Source organism: Corticium candelabrum, chromosome 7 (assembly GCF_963422355.1).
Source record: "Corticium candelabrum chromosome 7, ooCorCand1.1, whole genome shotgun sequence".
NCBI lineage: Eukaryota > Metazoa > Porifera > Homoscleromorpha > Homosclerophorida > Plakinidae > Corticium > Corticium candelabrum.
Genome location: NC_085091.1, coordinates 1,781,517 through 1,796,394, shown reverse-complemented (window position 1 = coordinate 1,796,394; position 14,878 = coordinate 1,781,517). Strand labels below are relative to the sequence as shown.

General features: G+C 41.4%; 2 protein-coding genes across 2 annotated transcripts; one reads left to right on the top strand and one right to left on the bottom strand.

The window, feature by feature from the left end:
• Nucleotides 1–92: 92 nt before the first annotated feature.
• Nucleotides 93–2,388, bottom strand: LOC134181874 (protein RER1-like). Its single transcript, XM_062649146.1, has 7 exons — nucleotides 2,262–2,388; nucleotides 2,132–2,199; nucleotides 1,164–1,268; nucleotides 834–939; nucleotides 693–771; nucleotides 412–547; nucleotides 93–342 (listed from the first exon to the last, which is right to left on the bottom strand). The coding sequence occupies exons 2-7, from the start codon at nucleotides 2,195–2,197 to the stop codon at nucleotides 253–255; spliced, it is 582 nt and encodes a 193-aa protein (XP_062505130.1). The 5' UTR covers nucleotides 2,198–2,199; nucleotides 2,262–2,388; the 3' UTR covers nucleotides 93–252.
• A 24-nt stretch (nucleotides 2,389–2,412) lies between these two features.
• LOC134181873 (enolase-like) lies at nucleotides 2,413–14,207 on the top strand. The gene is made up of 19 exons (XM_062649145.1): nucleotides 2,413–2,480; nucleotides 2,579–2,672; nucleotides 2,732–2,827; nucleotides 6,211–6,269; nucleotides 6,334–6,403; nucleotides 6,925–6,992; nucleotides 7,230–7,295; nucleotides 7,351–7,426; nucleotides 8,823–8,912; nucleotides 8,975–9,031; nucleotides 11,127–11,207; nucleotides 11,264–11,328; nucleotides 13,071–13,125; nucleotides 13,182–13,266; nucleotides 13,322–13,351; nucleotides 13,448–13,534; nucleotides 13,607–13,715; nucleotides 13,794–13,852; nucleotides 13,925–14,207. Exons 2-19 carry the CDS (start codon nucleotides 2,582–2,584, stop codon nucleotides 13,989–13,991), a joined length of 1,311 nt encoding a protein of 436 aa, XP_062505129.1. The 5' UTR covers nucleotides 2,413–2,480; nucleotides 2,579–2,581; the 3' UTR covers nucleotides 13,992–14,207.
• The last annotated feature ends 671 nt before the right edge of the window (nucleotides 14,208–14,878 follow it).

Genomic DNA, 14,878 nt, shown 5'->3' with positions numbered 1-14,878 from the left:
ATGTTGTGCGTACCGTATGTTCGTCCAGCTGTTTGTCTGTATGTTGTGTTCAAACCTGTTCTGTTGTTTGCCTTTTCTGGTCAGCACCATAGTACCCATACAAACTATCTAATTCCACATGCAGTTACTAGGTAGTTACACTGAATGACATATCAATCAACTTGTCCAAGCATTTATAGATAATACATCTCGGTCACCAAAAATGATTCCCATGTGAGCCATCAAAAGCCATGTCTACTACACTAAAACATCTCATTGACCTATAATAGGTCCAGAGTCTTCCTTTCCTTGATAACGTCGCTTGCCGTGTGTGAACGGCAAGTACTTGTATTTAATCATATGCTACACGTACAAGACGGTTTTATGCAACAATGACAAGGCAGTCTGTTTATTGAGACAATGTAGTCTAACTTTCAATTGTCGTTTCATTGTGATTGCAAACAGAACAAAGAAGTAGACGACGAGGATGGGCCAAAAGACGGGCACATTGAATACGTCAAAGAAGGTACAAAACATTGCAATGATAAATGCTCTTGTTACGTTGTGCCTTGAAACAATACACATCGATGAGCATTTCTAATGCCAATGTCCTAACACAGGCTTCTGTGTGTGGCTATAGCACGTCTGCTCATATACAACTCAGACATGCCATAACACACTCACCAAACCTGTACGGAACACTCGCATATTACCAGAACTTGAATTCAGGTAAACGTCTGATAAACGGCTTGAATTCTGTGTTTGCCCTCGTCGGAAGTTCGGGACCATCGTCTACAGAAATAGCATCTTGAATTATGGTAATGGCAACCTTTCTAGTCTATATGTATATGCACCACTGCTGTCCAGTTCTGCTAATGCTGGGTCAATCTTGGGGGACAGGAACGCAATTAGGAGATTTAGTATGTAAATTCCAAGTGCATATGTCACAATGTACCATCCCTGAATTCAATAGACAAACAACATTTTACAATCAAACGCCCAAATCATATGAGTAAACAGGCAGACAATAGACAAACAAATAAACAGTCCGACATGCACATAACCAGATAATCCGACAAACAGACAAACAAATAGACGGACAAACAGACAAACAAATAGACGGACAAACACGTAGTCATCTGTGTAAAAGATGGATACACAAAGATGTGATAGTAACAACTCGCCTGCAAGATGAAGACTCGACAGCAGTATATAATAGCAATGATTGACACCACAACCCACCGTACTGCCGTAAGTGGTACAAGGTCATCTAGAAACTTTTGGTATTTCTAACAAACAAATCGAGTTCTTACCACCGGATCGTTTAACTGAAAGTGCTATACAACAAACACACCAATACGGACATCAAGATACATGCACACAAACTAACAATAGCTAATACCTTCCTTCATCAATATAATCATTTGGTTACCATAGTAACATACACCATACATTGATCAAGTTGTCAGTGTCTTATGCTACTCACAATACCACTAGTCATTGATTTCAATTCTTACCCATTTGACAGCTCGCTTTTGGTTTGTGTTTTGTGTTAAAATTTTATTGTACAGAAGACTGATGATTGGTCAGTACCAACAATGATTTAGATTTTGTTTGTCTGTTTGTTTGTTCATTTGTTTGGCAAAGAGACAAACAGACAAAGAGAGAGAGAAAGAAAGACGGAAGAACAGGAAGACTGACAGACATGCAGACAGAGAGAGACAAACAAAATACAAACAACAAACAGACAAAGGACAAACAGACAGAAGAACAGACAGAGACAGACAGACATACCAGCAGGAAGACAGACAAGCACACAAAGATTTAATTTAAAAACCAATACCAATACCCATCGCCTTTGCTCAAAGTGTACAACTAGCTACATGTAGCTACTCCACTATAATACAATCAGCCATTACAATTATTCAATTTTCAGCATTTCAGATGCAAGTATCGAAGACAGGATATGCACATCATTGCAAGGCTTCCGAGCGTCAGCCATCAACTGACGAACAACCGACAATCATGCCAACACTTGCTTCACAAACACCAATTCCCACATTCATAGAGTAAGGCCACACACTATACTAGGCCACTCCACATTATCACAACAATTTAGTACAGTCTGGTAGCTTTTTATGATTACACTGACTTGAGCTGCTCGTGTTTGTATACGAGCGGCCAGCGCTGGTTTAGTCGATGACTCCTCTTGCTGCATGTCTAGAGAATAGTGAACAGTTTAGATCACCTCCTCGGTCAGAGGCAAAAAATTGAAACCACACCTCAGATATATCCAAATTGTAATGCGATAAAAAGTTGAGTAGTGATATAGTAGGCTGTTCGGGTTTGACGGACTGTACAAACGACTAGACAAGTGGTTGACACGCAGGCAGATCCGGGATATCGTTGTTGCAAGCGTGATCTAACGCACGTTAACCCTACATCACAAACTGGTGACTTGTTTCTGTCTAGCAGCTTGGCGGTGGATAGCGTCGCGGAACGTAAGCAGAAACAGCGAGCATGCGAATTAAATAGATCAATACGAACTACTCAATCGATTTCTGACTATCTGAGTGATGAGTGAAATTTTCACGTGAAGGTCATGACAGAAGTAATCACTCGTATCCACGCTCGGGAGATCTTCGACAGTCGCGGCAATCCGACCGTCGAAGTCGACATAACTACCTCTAAGGGTTGTCGCTTTTCGCGTATCTTTTTCCAACGAGGTAAAATAATTTACTATTATTTTTAGGAGTTTTTCGGGCTGCTGTCCCGTCTGGTGCGTCTACTGGCATCTATGAAGCTCTAGAGCTGAGAGACAAGGACCCAAAGCGTTTTCTGGGGAAAGGTAAGTCTGTGATCACCTCAGAGACATTCTTGTACGGGAGCCGGTAGCAACGCGTTGATATCAATTCTTGGGCCTCACCGGATGCCACACAAAATGTAACGCACGTTATTAAAATTGATGCATTGATATTTAACAAGTCGATAAATGCGCATTTATGTTAGTCACCCAAAAGACTTGCAACTTTTGATATTAATATTAATGATGAATTTTCTGTAGAATACGGAATATCCGAATACATGTGTTTATGCCACTGCTCTGCTACAAGCTATATACACGATTGTAGTCTCTCAGAAACTCTTATAAACTATTGATAGTAAAGCATTTTTGAAGCAGACGATGCCTTTCTGTGTGTAGAACATACTTTGTTAGACTGAAACGATGCTTTGCCTGTACAGAGTGTGGAGCAAGACAGTAAGCAGGAGTGCCGGCCTTGTTTAATTAATACCTCACTGTAAAATATATCAAGAGTGTGGCAGTCTTCCACAGTGCTAATGATGCAGTACATCAAAGGTTTCATTGAATAAGTACTGTATTGTTGTGTGTATAAAAGCCGCGAATCGAAGATGTCATGCTGCGTATGTTGACAATTGTGTGTGCGCGTGTGTGTGTGTGTGTGTGTGTGTGTGTGTGTGTGTGTGTGTGTGTGTGTGTGTGTGTGTGTGTGTGTGTGTGTTTAAGTCACAAACAGGGAAAAAAGACACAATTGCAACAGAGGACAAAATCGCCTAGATCCCCGGGAACGAGCAAAGGCCGGAATCAAGTACGACAGATGCGGTCGTTTATTTACACGAGAGAGTGACAAGAAAGACATAAATGTCATCAATGTATTTAGATTTGTGACGTATTTAGGGGTCGTCCATATTTATCGGCATTATCACGAGCGTACAAAACGTACGCATTTTCTCTGCCCCCTCTCCCCTCCCTGAAAGCGTACGCGAAAAATGCTGATTTAATATTAATAATAATACATGCTTCAATAGGCCCATACTTCATACACAGAAAGTTTTTCGTATTTATTATTAACAATAATGCACAGATATCTAATTTGTACGACGTAATTTCTCTTCGTCGTCATCTCTATCTTCCGAAAAGCTTCTTTCAAAATGTAATCCTTCTTCTCATCACTCCCAACCTTCCAAACCTCCTGCGCCTTCCTCGCAGCATCTTGCCTGCCGTAACTGTTATTGATATATACAAAAGCGTTGACAAAATGCTGATAGGCATTCACAGGGTGCGTATGTACAGAGTCCGCACAGTTTGACAACTCTGACAGCTTCTCTACGTTATCATCAAGACACGAGGCGAGAAGAGAAACCCGGATATTGCCCATTAACCCGGATGCAGCGAACTGCTACGTAGCGTAATGGTTGGTTTGACCACGCGAACCTGTGTGCAATACCATTGAACTACCTCAGTGAGAACGTCCTACGCATGCGTTAGAACGGCATTTTTCCAAAGCGTACGCCTGGTTTTACCCCCTCCCCCCAGCGTACGTTTTGTACGCTCGTGAAAATGCCGATAAATATGGACGACCCCTTACCAGATAATGACTTCTTTTTCTTACACTTTTTACGTTTCGCCATCTTCCACGTGGATGGGGTGTTGTCTAACAACGTTAGACAGAGTTGATTTCACCCCGGAGTCGTGTGCGCTGGCGGTGCCATAGCGCGTGTTGTAGCTAAGGGCGAAGTTATCCGCACGAAGTACTATATACTTGGCACTGCAGGCGTGTTGCAGTCATTGTAGCAATTGCAAGCGTCAACGCTTCAGAAAAATTTGTTGTTCCTTGCCCTCCCACCCATATCTCCGTTGGTATTCCAACGTGAAAGGCCGGGGGTCGGAGTCCCGGTCTGATGACCGTCTCCTGCAGCACGGTACGGTTCACGCATGCACATACTTGGGCTCCGCGCCGGGGCCAGACTTTCCCTTCGGCAAGTCTGGCAAAGTTCATCCGGGGAAGGTATCTTACGGCGAAGTTACCTGGTGATATATAAAACTATGAAGATCCGACGAAGGTAAGGAATCAACAGTTGAAAGTTGAAGGTGTGTGTGTGTGTGTGTGTGTGTGTGTGTGTGTGTGTGTGTGTGTGTGTGTGTGTGTGTGTGTGTAGCGTTCAATGACACCGACAATGATGACAAAGCGATGCTCTTGAAACTGACATCTCATGTGTATATATTTTAACAAATCTTGCTTTTAAGTGGTCTAAATTGTTGTTATGTCTATACCTTAACATGTTCAAGTGGCATCATACAAGCCTGTCCTAAATATTAGTCTGAATTCCAATTCGACTTATACAGAAATAAGCACGGCTTTTATACACGACAATACAGTATGTTGTGAACTGTGCACCAACTCTTACTTAAGTAATTAATTTGTGTTCAACTTTATCACACACGTTTGCCAAAATGTTATGCAAACAGGATTTGGTCAATTGACTACGATACGTTTTCATTTGGGGCCACGGTTTGTCTATCATCATGAAAATGGCAACCTTGCTGCAAAGTTGGAAATTCAGTGTTCTATTACCATGTAGGGTTGAGTTTGTGTTCAGTCCCTGTAAGAGCGGGTATCACTATCAACCGTTTATGCTATAAAGCTGATTTCTATACCAAACCTCTGTGCTTACAACGGAGCAGGTCCATGACTACTTAAATTTGTCATTGCAGTGCATGGTTCCCGTGTAAAATTTCCCGATGATGCGAACGCTACACCTTCCAGTTCATTTGAACACACACCCACACCAGTCATGTGTAGACTGTACAGGTCGTTGCCCTCCGCAATGCTTCCAGCAATCGAAGACTTTATGCTGATTAAGCTGCTCTTTTACCGCTAATGTTTCTCTCTAAATTCTGATTGCATTTGCACCGAATCCAACCTACACGTTTCCTGTATCGAGTGCTACATGGGAAGTGTGTCGATTTCTAGCCTCACTGTCCACCTTGCCAATTGCACTGCTTGCGTACACCATTACCGCTGCACATATCTCTACGCTCATACAGAAAAAGAATGCAAACAAGTATTAACACATTTTGAAAAAATGAGAAATATATAGGATTACCGTACGAAAACGAATAGAAACAAGACCATGTAAGGGTGTGCTGTGACATCTTTTGTATACAGACTGACTGAGCAGTACATCATCTCTACATCGAACCATTTTCTAGCTAAGCTAGTAAGGTATAAAACACATATTGTAGTGTCTCTAATTAGCTATAGAAAATGGTGCAATGTAGGGACGATGTATTGTTCAGTCAGTCTGTATACGAAAGATGTCACAGCACACCCTTACATGGTCTTGTTTCTATTCTGTTTCGAACCGTAACCCTACATATTTCTCATTTTTTCAAAATGTTTTTAGTACTTTGTTAATTGGTTTGTGTAGGTGTGTGTAAGGCGATTGGAAATGTGAATGATGTGATTGGACCAGCTCTCATTGGGAAGGTGGTTTGAGTTTGAGTCTTGTGTGAGATGTATGTGGATTCAAAGGGACGGTTTGCGTGTGTAGAAATTGGCTGTGACTCAGCAAGAAGAGATCGATCGTTTCATGATCGAACTTGATGGAACAGAAAATAAATGTACTGAAATGGTCATATTGATTGCTATGGGTATTTGTCTGTATAGTCTGTTTGTATGTCTATTTGCTGTCTGTCTGTCTGTCTGTCAAAGGTATTTCACTATTGATAAAGAACTTTAACTGTACATGAAAGTGAGGCTAAAACAGCTATGATGTCTGTCTATCTGTCTGTCTGTCTGCCTGTTTGTCTGTCTATCTGTCTGTCTGTCTGCCTGTTTGTCTGTCTGTCTGTCTTGTCTGTCTGTCTGTCTGTCTGTCTGTCTTGTGTGTCTGTCTGTCTGTCCTGTGTGTGTGTGTGTGTGTGTGTGTGTGTGTGTGTGTGTGTGTGTGTGTGTGTCTGTCTGTCTGTCTGTCTGTCTGTCTGTGTCTGTCTGTCTGTCTGTCTGTCTGTGTCTGTCTGTCTGTTTGTTTGTGTGTCTGTCTGCTATTTGTCTTTCTGTTTGTCCATGTGTTAAAATATGGTGTCACCACATCATGAGAAGACAAGGTCAGATCAAGTTGCTGATTATCTTTATGTTTTAGCTAAACTTGGTGCTAATGCCATTCTTGGAGTCTCACTTGCTGTGGCCAAAGCTGGTGCAGCTCACAAGGTACTCAATGCACTTGCAAACAATTAACTTGTTTGTTGAACACAACAACTTGTAGCCAGAAGGGCAAGTTGAATTATCAGTTCATTATCATTGCTATGTTACACACACTAATGAATTGCTTTCTGTATGGCTTGTTTATGGATGCCTGGCGAGGAGGTCTTTTGCTTTAGCAGAGAGGGCTGTGTATCTGTTCTTATTGTGAAATGTTTGGTCTATTTTGTATTTGTGTCTTGTTAGGGTATTCCTCTGTATCGTCACCTAGCAAGCTTGGCCGGGAACTCTCGCGTTATTCTTCCCGTTCCCGTGCGTGTTAGTTGACTATATTGTGTAGGCGTGCATTGATTGATGTGCTTTCCAGGCATTCAATGTTATCAATGGTGGTAGCCATGCAGGTAACAAGCTAGCCATGCAAGAATTCATGATACTGCCAATAGGTAAGTGCAGCACAGTGTGGTTTGTAAGTTGAGCGAGAAAGTATTGTTGTAAGCATATCCAAGATTAGAGATGGTCATACTGTATGTTCTGTACATTCTCATAAGGCCAGACCAACTTTTTGATGCTCGGATATTTGGACATGAAGCCTGGAACGACTGATCGAAATATAAATATAGAAGTACAGTCGAACCTTGCTAATCCAAATTATCTTTGGCACCCTGCCTTGCATACCCAGATCTTATTGGGCAGCCTGATCCGGGTTGCGAGTTATCTAGTTTTCAGCAAATTTGCGTATCTGACCATTTTAAATCCTGACTGTCACATTATTTAGAAATACATGTAGTCATTGCAATGGTGTCCTTTACCACAAACATGACATGGTGTAGACATACGAAATCTGCTAGTGCTCTGGGTGTCCGAGGCAAGGTCTGGATCTCCAAGGCTACGCATTTTGGCAATTTTGGTACATCCAAACAATTTCACTAATCTGAACAGGGCTTGGCACGGGGCTGTTCGGATTAGCGAGGTTCGACTGTAGTATGATTGTGTGACATTTTTTCAGCATGTGCAGTTTTCATTGCACTGCATACAAATGTGAGATAAAAGTGTGTACTAAAACAAGAGATGCTGATACCTTGGTAACAGTTGCTGGACCACATGCACTGTTAACACTCCCAGAGTCATTGATACGTAGTCGTAGGATGTATCAGTGTTGGAAAAAGTGGTCATCAAGTTGTCATTTGACAACTACCTGAGTTCATGTGGCGACCAATTATTCTAGCGAGGTTGCCATCCTGATGACTAGAGTCACTCAAGTTATGGTGTACCTAATAAATCTTTGTTTTCCTGCTGTAGAGTATACTAATAGTGGAATTGCGCAGGCCGACTGAGAACACCCCTGAAGCCCTGGGATTCCATTTACTTGCCGGAACGATCAGTATCATTATTTGATATTTATGAAGTATATGTAAGTATAGTTAAACTCCTCGACGACTGAAAATTTGTGAGGTTGCCAAGATTACGACTACGTCAGCCATAAAATTTTGAACACTGATGTATATAGTACCAAGTCGTTTTACAGCAAGCATTATATCATTGCACATGTGCACATTGAGTTTTATTTTTATTTTGTTCAAGCTTGAAACTGGACTGGTGAATCTGAGCATCAAGAAATTAATTGGTCTGGTCTAAGTCGTAATAATAATTAACTCAAAAATATTTAACAGTTCCAGCTGCACAGTTGGGACTTTAGTTGTCTGTGCATAAGACATAGACTACATCTGTTTGGTTCCAACACTGGAATGGGTCATTTTAGAATAGAATGAAATTGATTGAGATGATTAGTGAGCTGTTGAAACCATCTGTATTATGTGTATAGATTCTTTCTGTGTGTAGGTGCATCGTCGTTCAGTGAAGCGATGCGTATTGGAGCTGAAGTGTATCATAACCTGAAAGCAGTGATCAAGAAGAAATACGGGCAAGATGGTACAGTACAAACAACATTATCACTTTGATATTCGTGTACATGAAGGGAATCTATTATTTAGCTACCAACGTTGGAGATGAAGGCGGATTTGCTCCAAACATTCAAGAAAACAAAGAAGGTATGATAGTGCAGGATGTCAATTTTCTGTGTGGGTTAGAGGCCTAAGGCATGTTTACATCAAGGCTAAGTGCTTTTAGTTTGTCTTTTAGAATGCTCTTAGAACTGTTTACATCACCACCAACAATCATTAGTCTAATGTCATTGTAGAGCTGGTCAGGAGCAGCTAGAGCTCTGTTAGTGAGGTCCTCAAGAGTGCAGGTGTGACACATGTACTTGTAAACAGAAATCAACATTTGCTTGACAATGTGGCAATTCATCTCGGACACTGTAGATGTCACTCAAATCGTTTATTGCTTCGTTCTAGTTCCTACTGCAAACGAGAAAGTAGACAGTACAAGGATGTTCAGCAGTAGTTTATCCACAATGCACATGACCTGTTACAGCTAGTTAGTTGTATAGACAAGGTCTTACAACCGGTCTTTACAATAGAGGACTTTAGCTTTCTTCTTGCTGTAAACACAACTGTACTATTAGCTCATCAAGTTAGATGTGCTTTTGTGTGATTTTACAAACCCACATGGCAAGGTTGCAAAGTTTTCAGACATGTTTTGTGTCTGTCTGTATATCTGTGTGAACAGGATACCTTTTGAAGGACTTAATGTATCAATATGAAAATTTTAGAATAGAGATAAATTAGAGATCTTACCAAATTCTCAGACGAGTTTGAAAAGCACTCAAGGTCAAGCAAGCCCTTACTTAGTACTCTCAACAATTTCAGCACTCGAGACAAAGTTGTTGTCTCAAGGCAGTCGGTATCACCATCATCATCATCATCATCATCAGTGGACAACTTTTACAACTTGGAATCGTGGTTACTTGAGTTGGCAAAGATGTTACCTTTTATAAAAAGGCCCCTTTAGAAGGTAGTGACTATTATCTTTGAGTATGGCCTGACAACACCATAGTTACGCTAAATCTGCCACTCCCGTCTCTACTATCGCCATGGACTCCATGCATTGGAGTAAGAAGTAGTAGGTTCAAACTTGAATGCTAGCTTTGGCAGCGAAACGGAAGAGGACAAAAACATCATCAGGAGAGGGCCCCTTTCGGGAACTTGACGGCGACAGCTCCATCTCTAGATAGCAACTTCTCAGGTCCTGACAGTCTCGATCAGTGCTCAGATTCTTTCTCGGACAGCGACGTTTAGGATAGTTTGGATGAGTGGGTAAAATCTTTAGCATCTTACGCTCTGAAGATGCTGTCGTTGTTGCTGTTTGAGTTTGTTTACAGGCAGCTAGACATCAGAAACTGTCATGAGTGCTGCTGCAGCTGCGTTGTTGCGTCTATTGACTGCTAGATGATTGTTTGCTATTAGATTTATGAGTTGTGTTCAATCAATATCAATAGATTGTGTTGTAGAAATGTTCTAAGCAAATAAACAGTTGCCAAACAACTAAACGGATGAATATTTGAAAACGGTTTCGAAGGTTTTTTAGTCCAATGCATCTAGATGCTCTAGATAAAGTTTCGGCATCAGCAGCGTCGAAATGAGAAAATGATAGGCTCCAGAGTGTATCCTCTTTTGGGGCCTCATTTGGTTAACATCTCGAGTAGACAATAGAAATTTAAAAATTCACAACAGCAGATTGTTAGAACATTATGTTACCAATGTCTGTGAGCAATATTACGACTTTCAGCAAACTATACAATTTTCGTAGAGAAAAACATAAATTTAGCAGGCGGCCGAGTCTTTTCATTCCTTCTATATGAAGACGCACTTTGATATCTTATTTACGTTGAGATGATATACACAAACTATTAGTAAAGAAATGTGCAAAGTTTCAAGCAAGACCGTTTAGGCAAATTCAAACTATGCGCGTTTTCCTGACCTAACGCACACGTGCGAGCATTTATGCTGTCCTTCACTGTACTGTACCATTCTTTGCACGTGCAAATTGCACGATGTCTTCCTGGAATCTAGCTTCATGCGATCATTGTATTGCGCACATATCATGCATTTTGCTGATTTTGGAATGAGACATATGAATGCAGCTATGATTATGGTGACCGGTTGTTATCCAACTCGTTGTGATTATAACTGTCAAGTGAAGGCTACGATTTGAGCTTCATTGCTAATTATTTGCTTCCGTCAGGTTTGGAGCTCTTGAAGGTTGCCATTGCTCAAGCTGGATATACCGACAAAGTGGTTATTGGTATGGACGTGGCCGCATCTGGTAAGGAATTATGGTTGATATAAATCAGCAATAAGCAATAACATTTGTTGCCGTAGAATTTTACAAAGACGGGAAGTATGATCTGGACTTCAAGAACAAGGATTCTGACCCATCCAAATGGGTTAGAAATTTATTAAATACATTACTAGATTTTTGTGTTTGTGGTAATTAATGCTGATGGTTTCTTATCATTGACAAACGTGTAATTGGTCAGAATGGATAGACTGGGTAACTGTTGTTTACTGCATTGGGAGATGTTGTCAGCAAGTATTGTGCTGACTGTCTCTGTAACATGTCGTTGGATGTTTAGTGTCTGTCTGTCTGTCTGTCTGTTTGTCTGTCTGTCTGTCTGTCTGTCTGTGTGCGTGTGCGAGTGATAGCTCGGTTGGTCAGAGAGTTATCTTATGGAGTGATTACATTTGGGACATTGCAGGATTGCAGGTTCAAGTCACAGTGATGGCGAGCTATAGCATAATTTTCTTGCACAAGAAACTCACACACACAACTGCGACAAAGTCCATTGGCCACTAGGCTCTTGTGGGACTTCGGGTGCCCACACCACAGTTGGCGTCGCAGTCGGTGCTCTTGTGAGTACCTGGCCAGGCTCCAGGAGATTGCTTAGCATGGCCCGTAGCTCCTGCACAGTGCACAGGAACCCAGCCATAACCGTAACGAACGGCAGCTTCTTATCCATTTGTCATTTTTACTTTGTGTGTGTGTCTTTGTGTCTGTGTGTCTGTGTGTGTGTGCACATGCATGTGCACGTGTGTGTGTGTGTGTGTGTGTGTGTGTGTGTGTGTGTGTGTGTGTGTGTGTGTGTGTGTGTGTGTGTGTGTGTGTGTGACCTAAATGATCTGAAGATTCCAGAAAGCTGTTGGTATGGCTTAGCAACTATATCAAGATCTGCCTGGAAAGACCATTACCATGGCTGTCAGGAGTCTAGTCAAGTGTCATGTGGCAATGTTAATTACAAACTGTTCTCTGCCCCGACTGCCTCAGATGTTTCAGACGCATTAGTGACTTGAAAAGACACAAATGTATTGCTTTTTGAAAGAGAAAAACTTATACATCAGCAAAAAGGAGCCATTGAATGCCAGACATGCAAGAAGTATTTTCGAAGCAAAGGAGATATGCAGTACACAAATGCATGGATATGCATGGGAAAACTTTTTTGTAACTTTGTCTTTGTCCCCACTGAAGGGGTAGCATGTCCGTTTAGACGGAAGCAGTACAGGAGGAGGAGTGTGTGTCACAATGTGTGTGTGCGTGTGTGTGTGTGTGTGTGTGTGTGTGTGTGTGTGTGTGTGTGACTTTGAAAACGACAAACTTGGATCTAAGGTTGTGTTTACACCAGAGCTAATCAACTTTAGTTTGTCTTTAGAACGGCTTTAGAACATCTTTAGAAACTGTTTATACTGCCACTAACAATTGTTAGGCTAAAATGATTTTAAAGCTGGTAGCGACTAGCTTTAGATCTCCTTTAGAACTTCTTTAGAGCTGCACACGTGAGCAAATACGGAGGTTAGAGACTGATTATGATTTCACCACCAGCTTCAGACACACTGCAAACATTGCTGAGATTCGTAACGACTGCCTTCCATTCGTCAGACAAAGCCATTTCGACGTGGGAGACACAGAAAATACCAGGATGTTTTGGAAAGGCCAGGATGAGCACAAGACACACGTGACGTACTAAAGCTGTTTAACGGTACAGTAGCCGGTGTAAACAAAACATTGCTAATGGTAGTTTTACTAAAGTACTTTTACTAAATTCCCAGTGTAAACAGGGCCTAAATCTGAACTAACATTAGTATGCAACAAAAAACTGCATTACTTCATGCTTTGACTGGTGATTTGGTTTAGCTAACAGCTGACCAGTTACAAGCTGTTTATGTTGACTTTGTCAAGAACTATCCGGGTATGTTTGTTTGCTGTTTATCCAGAGGTCAGGAAATCTGAATTGCTTGGTTTTAGTTGTTTCAATAGAAGATCCGTATGATCAGGATGACTGGCCAGCTTGGAAGGCACTGACTGCTGCTGTCAATGTCCAGATTGTTGCGTACGTTTCTAGTTTCATTGCTAAACGCTGTCTCATACACATGCTGTTTGAATAGTGATGACTTGACAGTCACAAACCCAAAAAGGTAAGTTAGCGTGTCTGTCCGTCTGTTCTTTATTTCAACATTAAAAATCGTGGCTGTTTATTGTATTGACTATGTTTGGTTTTGTGATATTAATAGGATTCAGACAGGCATATCGGACAAATCCGCCAACTGTCTTCTTCTCAAAGTGAACCAGATAGGATCAGTAACCGAGTCGATTGAAGCGTAAGCTGCTATATGAGTTTAGATGAGAAAGGCCATTGTATTTACTGAATACTAACTAACACATGATTGTAGTTGTAAACTTGCTCAAGCTAATGGATGGGGAGTGATGGTGAGTCATCGTAGTGGCGAGACAGAAGACACATTTATTGCAGACTTAGTGGTTGGTCTGTGCACAGGGCAGGTAAGAGCAAAGGCATGAGAAACTTGCAAGTAGTAAAGAATTTAAGCATTTTATTTGACTGACTCTACCGTTTGGCAGATAAAAACTGGAGCTCCTTGTCGCTCTGAGCGCCTTGCTAAGTACAACCAGATTCTCAGGTAACTTCCTGACATTACACTGTAACTGTTGAGTGTTTGTAATCAACTGAACGTTTTTTTGTTGCACTGCAGGATAGAAGAAGAGCTGGGAGACCAAGCAGTGTTTGCAGGTCGAAATTTCAGACATCCTCTGAAGTAAATGTGAGACTTTGTAACAATGAGACACAAAGCTCAACTGTGACTAGGTCAACTATTGTGTTATGTTAATGTGTCGGTCAACTTAGATTTGTGTCCGAAGTTATTGTAATCCAAGATATCAGCTAGTGCAGACATTAATTTTGCGTTGAATGTGCAGGGTACAGTAATAGGCATGTCAAACTTTGGTGTGCACTGATGATTGTGTGCACATAATCAGTATTGTATCCATGTATGTTATGGGTTATGTTTATGGTAGCTGTCTACATTTAGGCATTAAAATACTGTGCAGTTATTAACCTGACTGCGCATGCGGTAAGGTTACCGGCTAGGGACGGATGTGATGCTGCACCTGTCAGTCTCCTCTCTGTTCACTCTCTCACTTTAGACTTATGAAATCGCACTAACTTCCTTATTTTTGGTTTGTTGGAGGCCATCTTGATATCATTGGAAGTGCAATAGCTTTTCATGTTTCAATAGCACAGCCAGGCTTTCTACATATTGATCAAGGTCTTTACTGGATATCATTAGTGGTAGGGTATGGTTATGTTTAACGAGGTGTTAAGTGAACAGACCACAAGATTACCTGTCCAGGTGTGGTGTCTGGTGACCTGTTTCTCATGAGATTAGCAGATTCTGTGCGTGCTTGCCCAGCAGCTGTCTGTGGAGCAGATTGTTGGTAAGCTTTATCTAAATAAGGCCCAGTATATGCAGCTGAATTGCGTGGTTCACAGTGCACAGTACCAGTGCATGTGCAGGAGCTGTTTCATAGCCTAGGCTAGCAATGAGGGTTTAGCACACTCGTGCTTCTTCATTGTGCCATGTTTGTAGTCACCTAGGAAGCCCATGAGATGAAGGTATTGAACGAGCATTTATTTTGAAGTAATTGAG

Coding starts and splice junctions, on each gene's coding strand:
- LOC134181874 (XM_062649146.1), bottom strand. CDS start 2,197: ATGCAGCAAGAGGAGTCATCGACTAAACCAGCGCTGGCCGCTCGTATA. Junction 772..833: donor AGCAGAACTGGACAGCAGTG/GTGCATATACAT, acceptor CTATTTCTGTAG/ACGATGGTCCCGAACTTCCG. Junction 548..692: donor TTACCTGAATTCAAGTTCTG/GTAATATGCGAG, acceptor TATTGTTTCAAG/GCACAACGTAACAAGAGCAT.
- LOC134181873 (XM_062649145.1), top strand. CDS start 2,582: ATGACAGAAGTAATCACTCGTATCCACGCTCGGGAGATCTTCGACAGT. Junction 7,296..7,350: donor GCGTTATTCTTCCCGTTCCC/GTGCGTGTTAGT, acceptor TGTGCTTTCCAG/GCATTCAATGTTATCAATGG. Junction 8,913..8,974: donor GAAGAAATACGGGCAAGATG/GTACAGTACAAA, acceptor TCTATTATTTAG/CTACCAACGTTGGAGATGAA.